This window comes from Myodes glareolus, chromosome X (assembly GCF_982192425.1).
Source record: "Myodes glareolus chromosome X, mMyoGla1.1, whole genome shotgun sequence".
NCBI lineage: Eukaryota > Metazoa > Chordata > Mammalia > Rodentia > Cricetidae > Myodes > Myodes glareolus.
This window is the reverse complement of record NC_142053.1, coordinates 82710563-82731628: the sequence shown is the minus strand read 5'-3', so window position 1 is coordinate 82731628 and position 21066 is coordinate 82710563. Positions and strand designations below refer to the sequence as shown.

At 42.4% G+C, this 21066-nt stretch overlaps 1 protein-coding gene across 4 annotated transcripts in view; it reads left to right on the top strand.

Annotated features, from left to right (window-relative positions):
* Positions 1–187: 187 nt before the first annotated feature.
* Itgb1bp2 (integrin subunit beta 1 binding protein 2) overlaps positions 188–21066 on the top strand; it is a 35648-nt gene continuing 14769 nt past the window's right edge. Inside the window, exons 1-12 of one of the 4 annotated variants that reach the window (XM_085684856.2) lie at positions 193–560; positions 776–825; positions 918–974; positions 1048–1190; positions 2844–2938; positions 3042–3100; positions 3212–3282; positions 3374–3473; positions 3731–3844; positions 4260–4322; positions 4599–4854; positions 7443–7853. In XM_085684856.2, the coding sequence (XP_085540982.1) occupies positions 497–560; positions 776–825; positions 918–974; positions 1048–1190; positions 2844–2938; positions 3042–3100; positions 3212–3282; positions 3374–3473; positions 3731–3844; positions 4260–4322; positions 4599–4829 (1047 nt within the window). In that variant the 5' untranslated portion in view covers positions 193–496 and the 3' untranslated portion in view covers positions 4830–4854; positions 7443–7853. Of the gene's footprint in view, positions 561–775; positions 826–917; positions 975–1047; positions 1191–2843; positions 2939–3041; positions 3101–3211; positions 3283–3373; positions 3474–3730; positions 3845–4259; positions 4323–4598; positions 4992–7442; positions 7854–9057; positions 9097–21066 lie in introns of those variants that run through there. The other 3 variants (XR_007228430.3, XM_048417723.3, XM_048417725.3) reach the window with 3 other exon arrangements.

The window sequence follows — 21066 nt, the reverse complement described above, 5'->3', positions numbered from 1 at the left end:
CTTTGTCACCTTTTGAAATACTAAACATTAGGCAAGCATGGGCAGGGGAGGGTGAGATGCAAGATAGAGTGACTAGCATCAATGCTGGGTAATGGTAGTGGCAGACAAGCTACTCCAAATGGCAGAAAATGGAGGGGTTGTATCCATACCACATAGGGAGGGAGGATCTTAATTAGTATTTTGTTTCTTAGCAGCTGCTGGTATGTCAGAGGCTTGGAATTGGCAACATCTAAAGCTGCTGTAGTTACTGACCTCACCCAAGTTCCAAGGGCTCTTCCTGAGCCTCAGAGCTAAAATACTCTGGAGCACTTTCCTATTGGCTGGGAAGACCAACTGAAGTTCCCTTGCCCATGTTTGGAGGTGGACGCCTCCTGAACTAAAGATAGAAACAGCTGGCCCTTCTAGGCAGCTAAAAGCCTTCAGACTTAAGAGGTGTTCCCCACTCTGCAGCCAGACTCCTTGAAATACCCTTTGAGTAAGCTCAACCAACGCTTCCATGTCTCTGCTCTGCCATAACAAAGGCTGCGGGCAACACTTTGACCATAATGTCAATCTCCCTGGTGAGTAAATACTGACCTTGGGCTCTGAGTAGGTGTTAATTGTTCAGCTGGCTGGCTATTGGGAACAGGGAGAACAAAAATTGGGCATGATTTGGGTGATCTTTAGTCTGCTGGTTTACTTTCCACATTATATGAAGAACCATTAACACGAACCTGAAGAAAATATGAGGGATGCTATTTGACATAGTTCTTTTCCTGCTTTCTGGTATCTACAGATTCCTGTCACTATCACCCTGGGGTCCCAATCTTCCATGATGCACTTAAGGTGAGGAATAGGTGATGGGGGCCTAGCAGGAGCATTTTCCCCAGGGAAATATACCCAGGGAATCTAAGCTGATCAGGGTCTCTTGTTGTCAGGGTTGGTCCTGCTGCCGAAAGCGAACTGTAGATTTCTCTGAGTTCTTAAATATCAAGGTAAAGCCTTTACTTCCTTGGATTCTAGTCCCTATGGAAGAACTCTTCTAATCCTTATCTCCTTATCTACTAGGGCTGTACTGTGGGACCACACTGTGCTGAGAAGCTTCCTGAGGGCCCTCAGCCTGAAGGCCCTGCCACGAGTTCGCTTCAGGAGCAAAAACCTCTGAATACAATTCCAAAGTCAGCAGAGACCTTGCTCCGAGAAAGGCCTAAGTAAAGAGACCCAAGGCTTTTTTTCTCTACCCATGCAGCTTTCTAGGGATTAATGGCTCACTAGGGATTAGAAACAAGGGGTTAGAGATGTGAAGAGGGTCATGTGTTGGTGGCTTGCATGATGCATCTTTTGTCACAGGGGAAATTTGTGTCAAATGTCTGTTGCTATAAGATGGTATAAGGATGATGGAAGAGACCCCTTTATTCTCGGGACTAGGTAACTCCTCAAATACATGGTATATAGCAGAGTAGTGACTAGATAACCTGTGCTTTGATTTTGTTGAACTAGGCTGTCTGTGTGGCCCAGTCTTGAAATTGATCCTCTTACCTTAACTTCGTGAAAGCCGACATTTTTACAGGTGTGCACAACCACACCTGCTTGAAAATGAAGTGATAGTTTTGTTGTGCATTTTTAGTTTTTAATTTTTAGTTAGTATAGAAAGTAATGGGTTTCATCAAGTTTTCATACATGTATCATTATACCTTGCTCGTGCCTACTCCCCAACACACCTCGATTGATCTCTTTGGTTTGGGAAGAACTTAATCTTACGTGTTTTGTTGGCTCATTCCTGTACTCTCAATACTTAGAATGCTCGGTCAGTAAGATTGCTATGGATATTGAACTGGCCTGGGATACAGAAAATAAAGCAAAAAGTAAATCTTAAATTGCTGCACATGTTGCTCTGTGCCCGTAGATTGCAAAGCTTAGGCAGAGGTGTCAGCCTCTGAGGCTAGTCCATTCTATACAGTGAATTACAGGTCAGTTATGGTTACCAAGTGACATCTTGTCTCCAAACAACAAAAGGAGCCAGTAGTATGACTCAACAAAAAAAGCTGATTCCTCAATAATACTGACTAACTGGGTTTGGTCCCGGAAGTCTACATAAAGTTATCCTCTGACCTCCACACGTGTGCTATAATATGCAGCCCTGACACTATGCTAGTAATAATAAAAATTCAAAACAAAAGCTCAATATTTTATTTGAATTTCTTTCTGAAACAAGGTAACCTGACATTTTTATTTCTGTAAGTGTGTGTGGCTCCAGGTGATTGTGAGCTGCCTGGTGTAGATGCTGGGAACTGAACTCGGGTCTTCTGCAAGAGCAATAAGGTTCCCCCACTTCAGACTGCACATTCTCTCCAGCCCCTTAAAAAGCTACATTTTGCAGGTGTCGTGCATGCCTTAAATCCCAGCACCACTCAGGAAGCAGAGGCGGGTAGATCTCTTGAGTTCCAGGCCAGCCTGGTCTACAGAATGAGTTCCAGGACAGCCAGGGCTACACAGAGAAACCTCTCAAAAACAAAAGCTACCTTACATCATAGGAAGTAGTATTAGGAAGGCAGAAGGTTGCAGAGAATATTATAAGCAAGAAGGCATTAGGTTCACAAAGAGGAATAGGAAGTGATGTAGGTTCTGCAGAGAAATGTGGGAAGAGTAGAAGCAACCAACTGCAAAGGAAGCCCTAAGCCTTCTCCAGGGCTATGGGATTTGAATGTCCACAGGTGAGAATTGCCAGTAGAGTTGTACCCTGATTTCTCTGACCCTGCTACACTTTTACCAGACTTACTTGATTCCAACAATGTGGGTAGGGGCGCTAGAGCTGGTTATTCTGATGAATGGATCAGATCTAAATGCATGCTTATAACCTGTAGGGCAGAGATGCCTCCGAAACTGCTGCCACTTATTATTTCTCAAGCCCTGGGAGTAGCATTGGAACAGAAGGAACTAGACCAGGAACCTGGAGCAGGTAGGTGGGCCTTTAATAGGACAAATCTCAAAGACTGGAATTTCATGTAAATGGCAGTAGGGTGGGGGAAACAGAAAAGTTCCTGACTCTTTCCTTTGTCCAGGACTTGACAGTAGTCTGATCTGGACTGGTTCCAGCTGCCAGAACCCAGGATGTGATGCTGTGAGTGAGAGTTTGGGGGGGTTGTGCTCAAGCATGTGGCTGAGATACCTGAGCAATGCCTGGGTGGGGAGAGGCATGAATTTGAATGACCTGTTTCTCCTTTGGCCTTAGGTTTACCAAGGTCCTGAGAGTGACTCTGCTCCATGTACCTACCACCCAGGGGCACCTCGGTTTCATGAGGGGTAAGAGATAAAGTACTGGGTAGGTTTCTCCCAATATAAATGAGAGTAAGGGCTTGGGGTGGAATTCATATAAATGATCTTCCTTCCTCAGGATGAAGTCTTGGAGCTGTTGTGGTATCCAGACTTTGGATTTTGGGGCATTCCTGGCACAGCCAGGATGCAGAGTTGGTAGACATGACTGGGCAAAGCAGGTAAGCCCCACCCCCTTCTTAAACAGTTGATTAGGCCCCAGTTACAGAGATAAGCTCTCCTCGTACTTCCTGGCTGACCTCCCTAAAATTTTCCTTTAATACGAGTCAAATAAAATTCTGTTTTTTATCTCTCTATAGCCCAGAATCTTGGCAACATGAAATAGTTAATCTTTCTGAGTTTTTTTTTGTGTCTTTATTCCCCATGAGACTCCTCCTGGTTTAAGAGTTGATTTTTTCCAATCTTTTCACATCTCTAGCTGCCAGCTTCTTGCCGCCATGATTGGCACCAAACAGATTCCTTGGTAGTGCTGACTGTATATGGCCAGATTCCACTTCCTGCATTTAACTGGGTGAAAGCCAGTCAAACTGAGGTGAGCAATGATCTGGGGCAGGATGGGGGTGAGTGAACTCTGGTGGTCGTACAGTCTTACAGGGACAAGTGCTGTATGCTGCCACTCCCTTTTTTTGTTTGTTTTGGTTTTCCAAGGCAGCATTTTCTGTGTAGCCCTAGCTGTCCTGGGATGCACTCTGTAGACCAGACTGGCTTTGAACTCACAGAGATCCACCTGCCTCTGCCTCCCGAGTGCTGGGATTAAAGGCGTGTGCCACCACTACCCATATGCCATCACTCTTTAGGTTCCAGAGTCCCCCAAGAGGAATGGAAAGTTATTACAGCAGGGTTGTCTGGCAGGCCTGTGGATCTTGCCTCTTACCTGATTCTGAAGTAATGACTTTTTCTGACTTTCTGGAATTGATACTACCCTTCTTCTAATTCTTTCCTCTCAGCTTCATGTCCACATTGCCTTTGATGGTAACCGCGTGTTCCAAGCCCAAATGAAGCTCTGGGGGGTAAGTGAAGAGAAGTGGGCAGAGGCAAGGGGGGATAGACAGGTAAGAGGAGGGCCAGACTGAGTCGGTAGAGGGTAAGCTGTGGGGAATAGAGCATTTTTCTTTACCTGCTTTGGTTTTCCCTCCTTTGTCTCCTCTTCCCTCTTCCTTCCTTCTGTTCTTCCCCATTGCGTCCTTCTGTCTTCCCCTTTCTTTTTCTGTTCTGTTCTTATTCATCAACACTCTAAGCCCAAGTCTGTGATTTCTTCATTCTTTCTGTCTCTCCCTCCTCCTTAGGTCATAAACGTGGAGCAGAGTTCTGTCTCCTTGATGCCATCACGGGTGGAAATCTCCCTGGTCAAGGCTGACCCAGGATCCTGGGCCCAGCTGGAGCACCCCGATTCACTAGCTGAGAAGGCAAGGGCAGGGGTTTTGTTAGAAATGGATGAGGAAGAATCTGAGGATTCAGATGATGACCTGAGCTGGACAGAGGAGGAGGAAGAGGAGGAAGAAGCTATGGGGGAATAATAACAGCAGCCAGTTGAGTTTCTAGGTAGGCCCTCGGCGACCTCAGAGACTAGGATATAGTTGACTGTGTGGTGTCACTGAGCAGCAGGAGGCTGGAGGAGGAGAGAACAAACTGTGCTGCTGCTCCCCTAAATAAACCTTATATTCTGCAGTTTCACATAAGCGTCATCTCTCACCTCATCATGGAAGAGTGGATTCAGTCCCGCCCCACCCCCACTTGGCTGTATGTTTGGCACACATGTGAAAACAAGCACATGCATATGCATTCTGCTCCTCATAGCCACCAGGAGCTTATGAGCACCTCCTATATGTCCAGTTCCATGTTAGATGGTTTACAGAAAGCTGAGAATCAGGCTCATTCATTTCTCTCAAGAGAAAGACCTGGGCTGGGCATGGTGGTGCATGCCTGTAATCCTCCCACTTAGGGTCAGGAGTTCTTGGCCATCCTCACCTGCATACTGAATTGGAAGCTAGGCTGGGCTACATGAAACCTTGTCTTACAACTTTCCCTCTGAATAAAAGGTACAAACAAACAAACAAACAAAAAGGAAATGACATTCTAAGCTGGGTCTGATGACTCATACACCCCAAACCCCATTTCTGGCAAAGCTGAAGTAGAAGGACTGCCATGATTTTAAGGCCAGCCTGGTCTAGTTCGATTTAAAAAAACCTCCTAGCTAGTTGTTGTGGTTTGTTCCTACAATTCTAGTAAGCAGGAGGCTGAAGCAGGAGGATTGTAAGTATAAGATCAACCTAGGCTACATAGAAAGTCCAGGTGCCTGGATGACAGTTTTGGTGACCCTAGTGCTTTTGCTATTGTTTAATACATATCAGAGTGTATGTGTAAAGGAGAAGACACAAAAGTTAGTAGGGTGCGGCTAGATTGAAAAAAATCCTAAAATTATAGGTTATTATTTTTATATAGTCTTGCTATATGACCCAGAATCTTCTTGCCTCAGCCTGCTCACTGCTCTAATTATAGGTGCAAGTCCCCATGCTTAGACCCAAAATGTGTGGGATATTTTTGTTTGTAGTACTGGGGATACTCTAACCCAGGACCTACCACATGCTGTACAGACATTCTACCACGAAGCCACAGCTCCTGCTAAAGGGAACCTAAAAGATAATATGGGGGCTTGAGAGATGTCTCAACGGCTCACAGTGTGTACTGCTTTTCCAGAGGAGCTGAGCTTGGTTCCTATTGCCCACATCATGCTTCCAACCATCTGTAACTCCAGATCCAGGGAATCCAACTCCTGTGACCTCTGGGCACCTGCACTCACATGCACATACCCCCACACACAAACACACACATAATTTTTTGAGGCTTCTTCAAGGCAGGGTTTCTATTTAACAGTCCTGGCTGTCCTGGAACTCGCTTTGTAGACCAGGCTGGCCTCAAACTCACAGAAATCCGCCTGGCTCTACCTCCCTAGTGCTGGGATTAAAGGCGTGCGCCATCACCGTCTGGCCACTTGGAATTTTTAAACTCTTAAAAACAACTACACAACTGAGTGATGGAAAAAAATTATTAAAAAATGCTCAAAAATAAATAAAAGACATTATGGTTGGCTCACTGTATCTGGAGATTTTGCGTTCATGGATTCAATAATTGTGAGTTGAAGATATAAAGAAAAATTTGCACTAAATGGTTATAGATTTTCTTAACTAATAGTGTAGTGATCATTTACAAAGCATTTACTTAGTACTATAATCTAGAGGTGGATAGGAGAATATGTGTAAGTTATATGCAAATACTATGCCTTTTCTTCAGAGACAGAGTTTCTCTGAGTAGCCCTGGCTGTCCTGGAACTCACTCTGTAGACCAGGCTGGCCTAGAACTCAGAGATCTACCTGACTCTGCCTCCTAAATGCTGGGATTAAAAGCATGTGCCACCACCACTTAGCTATAATGCATTTTCATATAAAGAATTTAAGACTCTTCCAAGCTTGGTGCAAGCTGGAGGTTCCTGGATGGCCCTCCCTCCTCCTTCCTGCTGACATTACACAGAATGACTGCATAGACCATTCTATTTATTTTGATTTTGTTGTTCTTATTTTTTGGTTTTGTGATTGAGGCTCTCATACTGTTGCCCAGGATGATTTGGAACTCATTAGATATAGCTCAGGTGGCTTCAAACTTGGAACAATCTTCCTACCTAGCTTTCTGAATATTGGGGCAACAGGAATAGGCCACCATACCCAGCTGAAATGTAGACTTGTGGTTTATTTTTAGTCTCCCTCAGCAGAATCATCAATCTGAGAAAATCAAATTTTAAGAAGCAGTACTAGAAAGATGGCTCAAGGGGTAAAGACAGTTTATACACAAGGTTGGTGGCATTCAGTCCCTGGAAGCCATGATAGAGAACCAATTCATGAAAGCTGTTCTCTGATCGCCACACATGTGCTATTGCATGTGGGTGCCCACACTTACACACATGGTGTGACAGACAGACACATACACAATAATAATAATAAATTTCCAAGAAATACCCAGCAAGGAAGCTCTTCAAACCTCAGGCAATCTCAAGTTCTTTATTTCTCCTAAGTCCACTGCCCATCCTTTCTTTCCTTCATCTGTCTCCTCCCTCTCTTCCTCGTTCCTTTCTCTAGGGTATCATGTAGCCCTGGCTGACCTGGAACCCAGTATGTGAACCACGTAAGCCTTGAACTTGTGGAGATACTCCTGCCACCACACCCACATCAAGCTCTTCATTTGGTGTCTTTTGGGATCAGATTGAAGATAACTACTATGTGATTGGGATTCAGGAGTGAAATGAATTGGAAGAAATGTGGACAGTAGTGTACATGAGGATTTGGAGGCTGAGGGAACATTAGGCAATGGCAGGGGATATCTCGATATCTCCAAGGATGTGAGTTCCACCCACAGGGGAGTTTGATCAGAGGTAAAGAGACGTCCTGGCTTTATAGAGTACATAATATCTCACTGCTCTCATTCACCAAGTCTCACTGCTCTCATTCTGGATTCGTGTGGGGCAAATAAATTTTCTCCTTTGAACTAAAGCCTCAAGAGTCCTGTATTCCTTTCTTCTTCCCCTTACACCCTCCCTCCCTCCCCCTTCTTTCCTTCCTTCTTTTTCTGGGACAGGGTTTCACTATGTAGCTCCCCTTGAACTGACACTGAAATTGAAAATTTGAACCAGGCTGACCTAAATCAGAGGTCCACTGCCTCCTGAGTACTGGGATTCAAAAGGTTTATGCCACTATCTTCAGCTAAGAATGCTTTCCAAACTTGGAAGCAGTTTACTCTTTACTTTTTATTCCATTCGTTTCTTTAGTTGTACATGGCACCACACACCTTTAATCCTAGAATTAGGAGGCAGAGGCAGGTGAATCTCTTGAGTTGGAGGCCAGCCTGGTCTACACAGCAAGTTCTAAGCCAACGAGAGCTACATAGTAAGACCCTATCTCAAAAAACCGAAACTAAAAATTTTTATTACATTTTAATTTATTTTTAGACATGCACAGGGTGGGGTAGTATATATGGTGTGGAGGTTGGAGGACAACTTGTACCAATCAGTTCTCTCCTTCTACCATGTAGATTCCAGACATTGAAGTCCATTGTCAGGCTTGGGAGCTAGTGCCTTTACCCTCTGAGCCATCTTACGCTTACCAACCTACAATTTACTCTTAATGTTAATATTTTTAAAAGTTAGCAATGTCAGCCAGGCATGGTAGCACATGCCTGTAGTTCCAACACAGGAGGCTGAGGCAGGAGGATCAATATGAATTCAATATTAGTATAGGGTATATAGCAAGAGCCTATCTCAAAAACAAAGTTAGAGGTAAAACAGTCAGGTAGGGGCTAGATGTGGTGTCTTATGCCTTTAATTCCTAGAGGCAGAAGCAGGCAGATCTCTGAGTACAAGGCCAGTCTGGTCTACATAGAGAGTTTCAGGACAGCCAGGGCTGTGTAATGAGACCCTATCTCAAAAATCAGAAGAAAACAATGATTCCCCCCTCGCCAGGTGTGGTAGTGCATACCCATCTGTAATCTTAGCACTTGGAAGTTGTGGCAAGGGAATCATGAGTTCATGGCCAAACTGAAGTACATGGCAACTTTGAAGACACCCTGGGCTATGTAACAAGTTCAAGGCTAGTGTTGGTTTCATAGGGAGATTTTCAAAGTTTGAGGTAAAATGACTAGGGAAAGATACATAATATGCATTAATCTTAACTGTAAGTTTTTCTATCTTATCAAAATCAGGATAACAGCAACTGTCCCAAAATCCTGAAGAGAAAGAAGGTAAGGGTTCAAAAAATTCAGATAATTCTTATATATAAGGTTTATATATAAAATGCCAAATGTTTAGTGTTAACAAAGTATGGTACTAGTTCATTTTATAAAGCCAAAGTCTAAAATATAAGAAATTTCCAATATGATCTGTATATCCAATATGTGATCTGTATAGGTCTAAGTGTGACTACCAAGGAGCTTTATTCTCAGCCCTCTCTCCTCCCTTCTTTCTTGTCTTTCTTTGGTTTTTATACTTTTTCTCATGTAGCTCAGGTTGGCCTGAAAATTCCCATAGATGTAGCTGAGGCAAAGTAGACCTTGAACCTCTGGTCCTTCTGCTTCCACCTCCTAAGTGCCTGACTGCTTGTTTGCTCCTATTCTGTACATTCTAATCTGACCTCCAAACCTCAGTTTATAATAAGGTCATAATTGACCACCAAGTCAATAAATCCAATGGATACGTTTAGTTCTCATCCTCCTTGACCTATGAAGCAATATGTGATACTCAGCATTATTTCTTCCTTGAAACCCCTTTTATACACAGGCTTTCCAGGCCCGTGTCTTCCTACCACTCCAGCCACTCCTGTTCAGCTTCTCTTTTTCTACTTGGCTGTTCAATCGTAGCCTTTCTCTTATGTGACTCCTTTTCCAGACATCCAGTTTACCCATGACTTCAAACATTTCATGTAGGGCATTTGCTCACCTTTTTATCTCTAGGCCACGTCTTCCTTTTTGGTCCAGATTTAATAATTGCCATGTAAATATTTACTATTACTCTTACTAATCTATCATTTGGTGTTTGTTTGTTTGTTTGTTTTGAGACAGGGTTTCTCTTTAACTTTGGTGCCAGTTCAGGATCTAGCTCTTGTAGACCAGGCTGGCCTTGAATTTGTAACCCTCCTATCCAGCCTGAGTACTAGAATTACATGTGTTTATCACCACACTATTTCCCAACTTCTTAGAGATGAAGAAATCAAGGAAATGGGGTGGTAGATATGACTCAATTGGTAAAATACTTATCTAGCATGTGAGATCCTAGGTTCTATCCCAAGCACCACATAAACCTAGCATGTTGCCATGCACCTATAATGCCAACACTCAGAAATGGATACAAAGATTGTCTTTGGCTACATAGAGAGAACAAGGCTTATCTGAGCTCTATGAGACTCTCTCAAAAAAGAGAGGGAAAAAGAAACAATGGTAGACTGAGAATATAACTTAGTGCTAAAGTGTGCCTGAGGTCATGCATTCAATCACAGGCGCACAAACAAAAAGAGATACAAGAAAGAAATGGATTGTTTGGGTTGCTTGAGGCCACGTGGCTACTAATTAGAACCTTAGTCACTGCTAAGAGCTGTCTTAGTGCCATCCGAAAACATGCAAAGTCTAAGACCCTGGCAGGGATCTTAGAAGAAAAGAGCATCCCCCCAGCCTCCCAGTCTGTCCCTTTGACCAGCCTAACTGCGGACTGGGGATCCTCTTGCTCAGTGATGTCATGCACTGATGTGAGACTTTTCTAAGCTACTCAGACCTCCCCCCACAATGGCCTGATCTCTGACCTCAGTGGGACTGCAGCCACTGCACCCCCTACTTCTCCAAATTAAGACATTCTCCCAGGTATACTTGCCTTCACACTCCCCTGCAGCAGCCACTTCAGTGGCACTGCCTCTGGGAGTCCCTCATCTACTTTCTTTCTGCTCTTTCTCTTTCTGCTCCTAAAGTCCCAGGTCACTGCTAGAGGGATGAACCAGGCAGGCAAATATGAATTCATGCTGTCCAGTCCAAGTTGGCCCTCGCAGCTGCTCAGCAACCCTTTATTTGTCTCATCCACTCCCTGGCGCTCTCCCGCAGGGCTCTTCAGACCGTCTGTCTTCTTCTGAAACTACAAATTCCTGTCGCACTCCTACTTCAAAAGATTCCCTGCTGGATACTCTGATCAGATTAACTGTTCTGTCCACAACAAATTAGTACTATCTGTCTGACTTCCAGCCCTTCTTTCTCTTACCTATCCAGTTCCCTGCTGGAAAAGCAATCACCATTTCTCTCATTTATTCTTCCTTACATAGGACCCTATCAGTAAAAAGATAGAAACAAAGAATGTGTGCTGGTTGTTACACATGAAGAGAGAAAGAAATTCCAACACAGGACTTGTCCTGGGCAAAGGCACAGAGGGAGAGAAGATATATTTAGAAAACAGGAGGAGTTGAGGAGAGTAATCCCCTGAGCAATAATCCCAGCTGCTGCCTCAACGGCAGCTTCTCCTTTTCCAGCTCTGACTTCAACCTCAATGTTCCTTGCCTGGCCTGCTACGCATACCAGCTGTGTGGAAATTGGACACTATAAGGCCCCTCGCACGCCCTACCTTTTCTGGACCTCTGTTACTATTTATTGAGCTTTGACTCCAACCATCTGTTTTAGTCCTAGTAAAGAGGTCCCAGTTCTGTCCTGAGTCACTCTACAAGCCAGTGAGTGAGCAGTCTCCCATTTCCTTTGTCATATGGACAGTTTCTCCACACCACTAAAACCAGGAAGGACAATGAATATAAAAGATGCTTTTAGCCAGGTAATGGTGGTGTATGCATTTAATCACAGCACTCGGGAGATGGATCTCTGTGAGTTTGAGGCCAGCCTGGTCTACAGAGTGAGTTCCAGGACAGCCAGGACTGTTAAACAGAGAAACCCTGTCTCAAAAAATTTAAAAAAATGATGCTTTTATAAAGATGTTAATACAAAGAGGTAAAAAGAACAGGTTAAACTACATAATAGACATGCAGTCAGTAAAATCCAGGCTTCAAAACTACAAAGAAACAGTTAAAAAGAAGATTTATGCGATGATGCACACTTCTAACCCCAGTACTCAGGAGATGGAGGCAGAAGGAGAACAAGTTCAAAGCAACCCTGGACTAATAGTGAGTTCAACATTAGCCTGAGCTACATAGTAAGATTCTTATTTTAATATTTATTTTATGTGTATGAGTTACCACATGTATGTATATCTGTGTGTCACATACACACAGTCCACATGCAGGCTAGTAGAAGACAGATACCCTGGAACTGAAGATACTGAAGTGGTTGTCTACCACTGTGAGTGTGTGCTGAGAATCGAACCTGGGTTCTCTGCAAGAGCAGCCTCTGCTCTTAACTGCCAAGCCATCTTTCCAGCCCCAGTAAGATTCTTAAAACAATTGCAAGAAAGGAAAAAAAGGAAGATATGGTCCTATAAACCTAGTCAAAAGTCTATGGCTGGGGAGATCTTGAAGCCTGGCCCTAGCAGGGAAGCTAGCTACTACTGTTCTTTTGCAAACTGGGCAAATGCCTTCTAAATAACTGTGCTTATGCTCACACAATAGTAATGCTGTTGGTTTTGATTAGAGAACTTTTTTTGCAGTGGTTAGCAGTGACCTCAGAGACTCGTAACTAGTCAAAGTGTTAAGAAAAAGTGATTGCAGAGCAATCGCCATACATGGGACATCTGTATCCCACACTCCAATGCTCAGGGAATTACTGGGGAAGACTGTGGAAAGAGTGAAAAGATGGAGGGAGGACAGACGAATGCTCACCTCCAGACATGTCATGGCTGCTGCACTCCTGTAACTCACAGCAGCCATGATGACTGCACGAGGTTGGGCCTGCTATCATTCTGTCATGGGAGGGAGCGACTTATGGACCTACTCTTCCATGGGGACTTGTTTCCTTGAGACAGGGTCTCATTTTGTAGCTCTGGCTGTCTTGGAACTTACCAGGCTAGCTTCTAACTCATCTGCCTCTTCCTCCTAAGTGCTGGGATTCAAGGCGTGCACCACCATGCCTGGCTCCTAAGGATTTATATACATTTAACAGTTGAAGGGAGAAGGAGAAACATGCTGTTCAGTGATGTAACCATTGGTAAGGTGCCGCCCATGCTCCAGTAAACAATCCTAATGTAACTTACTAGATCACAAAAAACAAAAACATGAGCATAGAAAGGGGGCTGACAGCAAAGAAGGGGATTAGCAGAAGTGGAAGGAGATAATAAAGTAATAGGTGTGGATATGTGAATATGGGCAAGCACATCATATACACATATGAAAATGTCACAATGAATCCCATTACTGTGTATAATTCATATATGATAATACAACATTTAAAAAGAAAAGAGAAAAAGGTGACATATAATATCTGGCCACCAATCAATGCTAGAGTCTAACTTTATTTGGATAGTGATTCAAACCAAAAAAAGCTATATTTTTTACATTTGTGAAACTTGTAAATACAGATACCAATTTGTATTGGGTGTCATTTATTTTATGTGCTAATGCATTAGAATTAGGATTTTTTTACAATTAGGATTTTTATTTTTCGAGGTGCACACTGAAATTCTTAAGTATGGAATGATACACTGTCTGGGAGTTTCTTCAAAATAATATAGGAGAAAGGAAATGAATGAAAGATACTTGGAACAAGGTTGCCCAGAAATTTGTATTCCTTCTGCATGCTTGGTAAATGATTAAGCTATTCTGCCTACTTTTGTCTTTGCTGTAAATTCTCCACACAAAAAAAAGTTTTATAACAACTTTTTTTAAATTCTAAGCATTTGATGAAAGTCTATATATTAGTTAGAAAGAGTAGAACAGGAGGAGTGGAATTTAAGATGAGGACGGTCTGAAGAGCCCTGCGGGAGAGCGCCAGGGAGTGGATGAGACAAATAAAGGGTTGCTGAGCAGCTGCGAGGGCCAACTTGGAACTGGACAGCATGAATTCATATTTGCCTGCCTGGTTCATCCCTCTAGCAGTGACCTGGGACTTTAGGAGCAGAAAGAGAAAGAGCAGAAAGAAAGTAGATGAGGGACTCCCAGAGGCAGTGCCACTGAAGTGGCTGCTGCAGGGGAGTGTGAAGGCAAGTATACCTGGGAGAATGTCTTAATTTGGAGAAGTAGGGGGTGCAGTGGCTGCAGTCCCACTGAGGTCAGAGATCAGGCCATTGTGGGGGGAGGTCTGAGTAACTTAGAAAAGTCTCACATCAGTGCATGACATCACTGAGCAAGAGGATCCCCAGTCCGCAGTTAGGCTGGTCAAAGGGACAGACTGGGAAGCTGGGGGGATGCTCTTTTCTTCTAAGATCCCTGCCAGGGTCTTAGACTTTGCATGTTTTCGGATGGCACTAAGACAGCTCTTAGCAGTGACTGGGTTTTTGAATTTTTGTTTGTTTAATTAAAGAGTTACATTTATTTGCTGTTTGTGTTGGAAGAGATACGCTACTCACCATTTGCATGGATCAGAGAACAACTTGAGGGAGTCAGTTCTCCTTCTGCCAGGTAGGTCCTGGTGAGCGGTCAGTCATTCCTAGGGCCATCACCTTAACTCATTCATATGTATTGCTGACCTGTAATTAAAGGCTTTGTATGTTTTTTAGATAGGACTCTCGCACCTATATAGCTCATGCTGGTCTGGTAGGCGGGTTGACCACCCTGGCTCAACTCAGAGATCTGCCTATTTCTCTGCTGGGACTAAGGGTGTGTGCCACCATGTCTAACTACTTGATTATTTTGTAAAGAAATTTATTATGGGGCTGGAAGATAGTGGTGCACAGACATATATGCAGGCAAAACACTCCTACACATCAAATGAAAAAAGGTTAAACAAATCATCAAATCTTTTAACTCTCCCTAATTATTGGTGAAAATGTATGGGTAAGCCAGGCATGGTGGTACACACCTTTAATCTCAGTATACAGGATACAGAGTTCCTGTGTGAGTTTCAGGACAGCCAGGGCTGTGTAGAGAGACCTCGTCTGCCTCCCCTCAACAAAATCCAGAAAAAGAGGAAAGAAATCATATGGATAATTTTATAATAGTGCTGTTAGCAAAATAAGATTCATTTAATGAGGCAAGAGTGGTGGTATGTGCAGGGTTCTAGTACTATCATTTGGGGTGTGGAGTTCAAGGTCATTCTACATAGGGAAGTTATGAGACTAGCTTGGGCTACTGGGGATTGTGTTCCAGTAAGCAAACAAACCTACCTACCTAACAGGTGTGGTGACTCAAAATATAATCTCTGTCCTCTGGAGGCAGAGGCAGGCTGATTGCTGCAAGTTCCAGACAAGGCTACATAGCAAGACCTTCTCACCAAAATTAAATTAAATTAAATTAAATTAAAGATACTGTATCTAAGAGTGGTCACATGAACCCATAATCTTTTCTAAAATTTCTTTATTATAAGTATGACTGTTACTGGACAGTGGTGTACACCTTTAATCCCAGCATTCAGGAGGCAGAGGCAGGTGGATCTCTGTGAGTTTGAGGCCAGCCTGGTCTACAAGAGGTAGTTTTAGGACAGGATCCAAAGCTACAGAGAAACCCTGTCTCAAAAACCAAACCAAAACAAAAAAGTATAATTGTCTTGTCTTCATATGTGTTGTATGTCTGTGCATCACATGTGCACCTAGTGCCCTGGAGATCAGAAGAGAGTATGGGATCCTCTGGAACTTGAGTTCCAGACAGTAGTGAGCTGCTGTGTAGGTGCCAAGACTTAACTTCTGGTCCTCTGTAAAAGCATCCGGTGTACATAACCACTGAACCATCTCTCCAGCAGCAAGGGATTGATATTTTTTAGGAGATGGGGTTTACGATGCCCAGGATGGCCTTAAGATTTGAGTTGAACCTATCCAGTAGCACCCTCACCTGGGACTCCCTGTGTGTACCATCATGTCCAGATTAGGACAGAACATAGTCCAGCTCTGGTGGGGAGAACAGAAAGTATGTGCATGGGCTGGAGAGAAAGCGCGATAGCTAGGAATAAGGAAGAAATGTGCTCTTCTCTGTTCTTTTCTATGTAATATTTATTTTTCATTGTGTGTGTATGTACATGTCACACATGAGTTTAGGTGCCTTTGGATATGAGAAGTGTCGGATTCCCCTGGACCTGGAGTTTCAGACACCACATATGGGAACTGTGAATCAAACTCAGATACACTGAAAAATCAGCAGGCGCTCTTAATGGCTGAGCCATCACTGCAGCCCTCTTCTCTGTTCTTGAACATAACACACACAATTCAGTCTCTAGTGTCTCTGTGCTATCTGCTTATTCTGCCTAGAATAATTTTCTTCCAGATTTCAAATTACCTATCATGATAAGGATTAATAACTATTAGTTGATAATTGGTTAATTAAGTTGAAAAACTGGCCAATAAAAAAATGCACCATTAACCTGTTCCCAGGGGAACTAGAATATTAGTTGTGTCCTTTTTTATAGTTTTCCAACAAAGCAGGGTAGTAATGGTGCCCACCTTTAATCCCAGCACTTGGAAGGTAGAGGCAGGCGGATCTCTGTGAGTTCGAGGCCAGCCTGGTCTACAAGAGCTAGTTCCAGGACAGGCTCCAAAGCTATGGAGAAATCCTGTCTTGAAAAACCAAAAAAAAAGTATTCCAACAAATTAGAATATTACCATTTTTTAAAGAAAGATGATGTTGGATATCCTTCTGTATATGTGTTACTTTTATTGGTTGATGAATAAAGCTGTTTCAGCCAATGATTTAGAAGAGCAAAGCCAGCCGGGAAATCTTATTAATAGAAATGGGTTAATTTAAGATGTAAGAGCTAGTTAGAAATATGCCTGAGCCACTGGCCAAACAGTGTTGTAAGTAATATAATTTCTGTGTGATTATTTGGGTCTGGGCAGCTGGGAAACGAATATGCAGTCTCCTACAGAAAAAAAAATATAGATGTGGAGCATGGCGTGGTGGCAAAAGCATTTAATCCCAGCACTAGGGAGATAGAAGCAGGCAGATCTCTATAGACCAACCTGGTCTACATAGTGAGTTTCAGGATAGCCAGGGCTACATAGACCCTGTTTAGATAGATATATAGTTAGATAGATGGATGGATGGATCGATCGATGGATCAATCTGGATGTGGTAGTTCAGGCATGTAATCTCAGTTACTCAAACTACTCAAACTCAGTTACTCAGTACTGTAACTCAGTTACCTGGGTTGACTTTGAACTCACAGCCTTCCCAGTGTTAAGATTACAGGCCTGTGCCACTGTACCTGGCTCGGGAAGGCCATTCTAGACAATCTCCTTTAAATCAGCACCTAGTGTCCCAGTTATGTTCAGAGTAGCCTTGATTATTTTTCCCATAACCTTTATCAACTGGTTTCCTTACATGAGAAGCAGTAGAGCAGAAAAGTAAGAGGATACACTATCATGTCAGACTGAATTCAAGTTGTCTTCTCCACTTTCTAGCTATATTACCTTGAAGTATTTAGGAACTATGTGTATTAGTACACCTAACTATAAAACAGGAATAACACTATATCATGGCATCATTAGAAATAGTAAATCAAATGACATATATAAACACCCTCAGCATAGTGCCTGGTACAGGGTCCATTGCTAAATGTTAACGTTAAGTGTTATCTTATTGTATGATTGTTCATTTATTTGTACATTATTTCTTTTCCACTAGAATAAAATGCTGTATTAATGCAATATTCTCAGAACCAAAATTTACCAAGTATATACACAATATGTTATTAATAAATGTTTGTTGTTACACAGAGAACCCCTATTTCAAAAAATCAAAAGAATAAACAATAAATGTTTGTTGAATGAAGGACTTCAATTGAGCTGGCAAAGAATGGGTAGGAGCCAGGTGCCGGAACGCGCACTGTGGTCCTAGCTGCTTGAAAGACTGAGACAGGAACATCCAGTTCAGCCTGGATTACGTGAGATCCTGTCTCAACCAAACAAGAGCCAGGCCTTTAATTCCAGCACTCATTGGGCAGAGGCAGATGGATCTCTTTTGAGTTTGAGGTCAGCCTAGTCTACACAGGGAGTTACAGGCCTGTGGGGCCTACACAGTGAAACCCTGTCTCAGAAAAAAAAGTGGGGGTGGCATGTAAAAACACAGAGGAAGGAAATCCTCAGGCTGACGATACTGCTCAGTGGTATAGTATAGCTGAGCTTGTGAGAGGCACTAGGTTTGTACCAGTGCCATGAAGAAGGAAAGAAAAGGGAACCCTGGAAGTGGAGCTGTATGTGTGTGTGCACCCACATGCACTGTCATGTCAACACCATGGCTCGCATGTGGAGTCCAAAGGACACCTTTGTGGACTCAGGTTTCAGTGTCCAGCTTGTGGGTCTTGGGGACCAAACTCAGGTCTTTAGGTTTGAAGGATGAATGCTTTTGTCTGCTGAACCATCTCCCCAGCTCTGGAAGATGACATTTTTGTGATAGGATGAAAAAATATATAAAATGTTTCTGAGATTTTAAGTTGAAGTAGTAAGTAGAAGGCTAATACTCTTTCTTATGCTTGGGATTGTTTTTAAAAGACTTTAAAATTTCTTTTCAATATTTATTTTATGTGTATTAATGTTTCGCCTGCACCTATGTCTGTGGACCACGTGCATACTTAATACCAGCAGAGGCCAGAGGAGGGTGTTAGACCCCCTGGAGCTGGAATTACAGACAGCTGTGAACCATCATGTAGATGTTGGGGATCAAACCTGGTTTCACTACAAGAGTATCCAGGATTCTTTTAACTGCTGAGCCATTTCTCAAGCTTCTTATGCCTCAAATTTAAACCAGGGTCTTGCATGTTCTAAGCAAGTAATCCCACTGAGTTCATCTTGAGCCCTGAAAACTAGGACCTTAGAAGACATAGGAAAACAAGCTGGATGTGGTGGCACATGCCTTTAGTTTCAGCATTCTGCAAGCTGAGACAGTGAGTCTGAGGCCAGCCTGGTCTATCTAGTGAGTTCCAGGACAGCCAGAGCTACATAATAGAGAGGCCCTGTCTCAAAAAATAAAAACAAACAAAAAAAGCATAGCAAAGCAATGAATGGGAACTAATTTTATTTGAATATTATTGTGAAAATGTTATTTTAGAAATGAGTTTGAGAAAATTGACATGTAGGAATAGAAAAGCAAGGAGATACTTAGTGGTAAATGCAATATTGGAGTTTGTGAGAAAAGTCACCACTCAAAATAGGTCTGAGCATTACCTGCATCATTGTGCTATTTTAAAATAGCGAACTTTATTCATTTATTTAGACTTATTTAGTGTATATGAGTGTTTTGCTCCCATGTACATCTGTGCACTATGTGTATGCCTGGGGCCCTTGGAGGTTAGAAGATTATCACAATCCCCTGGAAATGGAGCCACCACGATAGTCACATACACATACCCACATGTACACACACATATAGATCCAAAGTAAATCAATGAAGTTAAAATAAAAACTTAGAAGGTCTCACAAAGCAGATTCTGGCCTTGAACTCCTAATTTTCCTGTCCCCTTGTTCTCAGTGCTGGAGTTAAAAGTATGTTCCACCGTGTCTGATAGTATTAATATTTTCATATAAGATTCCTTCATTTCTAAAATGGAACAAGTTTACAGAAATGAGTTAAATGAAAATGAAAATTTTGTTTCCTCCAATTTATTCTTCAGAGAAAGTCACATTTAGCAGTTTGGTAGACTCAGTCATCTATCAATTTCCTTTTTCCTTTTGAGGTACAAGTGGAGAAGTGTGAAACAGCATTTGGCTGTATGTAGCCCTTGATGAACTTGTAGTGATCCTCCAGCCTCTTTTTAATTACAGGCATGTGTCACTGTGGTCCGTGATTCATCTATTTTCTAGGCATTTCAAATATACACTAGAACATTAGAGCAGTGTTTTTTCAACATGGGGTTTGCATAGCGGGTATCCTGCATATGTGATATTTATAATTCATAATAGTAATGAAATTATAGTTATGAAATAGCAACAAAAATAATTGTATGGTTGGGGTCACCACAACGTAAAAAACTGTATTAAAGGCTCGCAGCATTAGGAAGGTGGAAAGTCACTGCTTTAGAGACATAGAAAATGTCTGAACAAATACTCACAATTCCTAATATGCAAAGTTTATTTTTTTCTTTCTGGATAATTTTGAATAAAAAAATGTTTTGATGCTGGATATTGAACCCAGACTTTTGTGCATGCTAAGCATTCGCTCTGTCACTGAGCTGCATCCCCAGCCTGCAGTCATTTTGTAATAGTGTTCTGTAACTTGTGTAACCACTAACTATATCATCTTTGTATAATCCACTATGTGGAACTAGGGATCAAAGCCAGGCCCTTAAGTGCTCTATCACTGACTACACCGAGCCTCCACATATAATCCTTGAAGGTATTTCTTGTCAATATGTAGAAATCTCTGATACTCAGTCTGTGTTGCATAGTACTTTATTATGTGGATATTTTATACACTGGTTGTTCCCCTATTGATAGACACTTAGGTTGGTTTTTGTTTGTTTTTTTTTTTTCTTGTTTCATTTGTTTGAGACAGGGTTTCTCCGTGTAACTGTCCTGGCTATCCTGGAACTCGCTATGTAGGGTTGTTTTTTTAGCTGCAAATTTGTTTATAGGCAAGCATAATGATGCATACGTTTAGTCCCAGCACTTGGGAGGCAAAGGCCAGTGGATGTCTGAGTTCAAAATCAGCCTAGCTAGTTTCAAAACAGCCCGGGCTACACAGACCTCCATCTTGAAAAACAAAAAAACCAAAGATTTGTTTTCATACAATATATTCAGATCACAGTTTTCCCTCCCTCATCTCCTCCCAGACTCTCTCCGCCTCCCCACCCATCCAACTCCACACCTTCACACCTTCTTTCTCTCTTTTGAAAATAAATAAGCCAATAAAAAACAAACCAGGAGGCTGGAGAGATGATTCAGCTGCCCTTCCAGAGGACCCAGGTTCAATTCCCAGCACCCACATGCAACTCATTCCTGTCTGTAACTCAGTTCCAGGGAATCTGATACCATCACACCAGTGCACATTAAATAAATTATTAAAAAAATGAAATAAAGCAAATGGACATAGAGAAAAAACAAGCACAAGAAACATGTACATGCACACACACACATACTTTTTTATATATTACTCCAATTCCCTGATTGTCTTTTCAGATGCAGCTTCTATTGCTAATGGTTTTTGTGTTTTTTTTTAAATATTT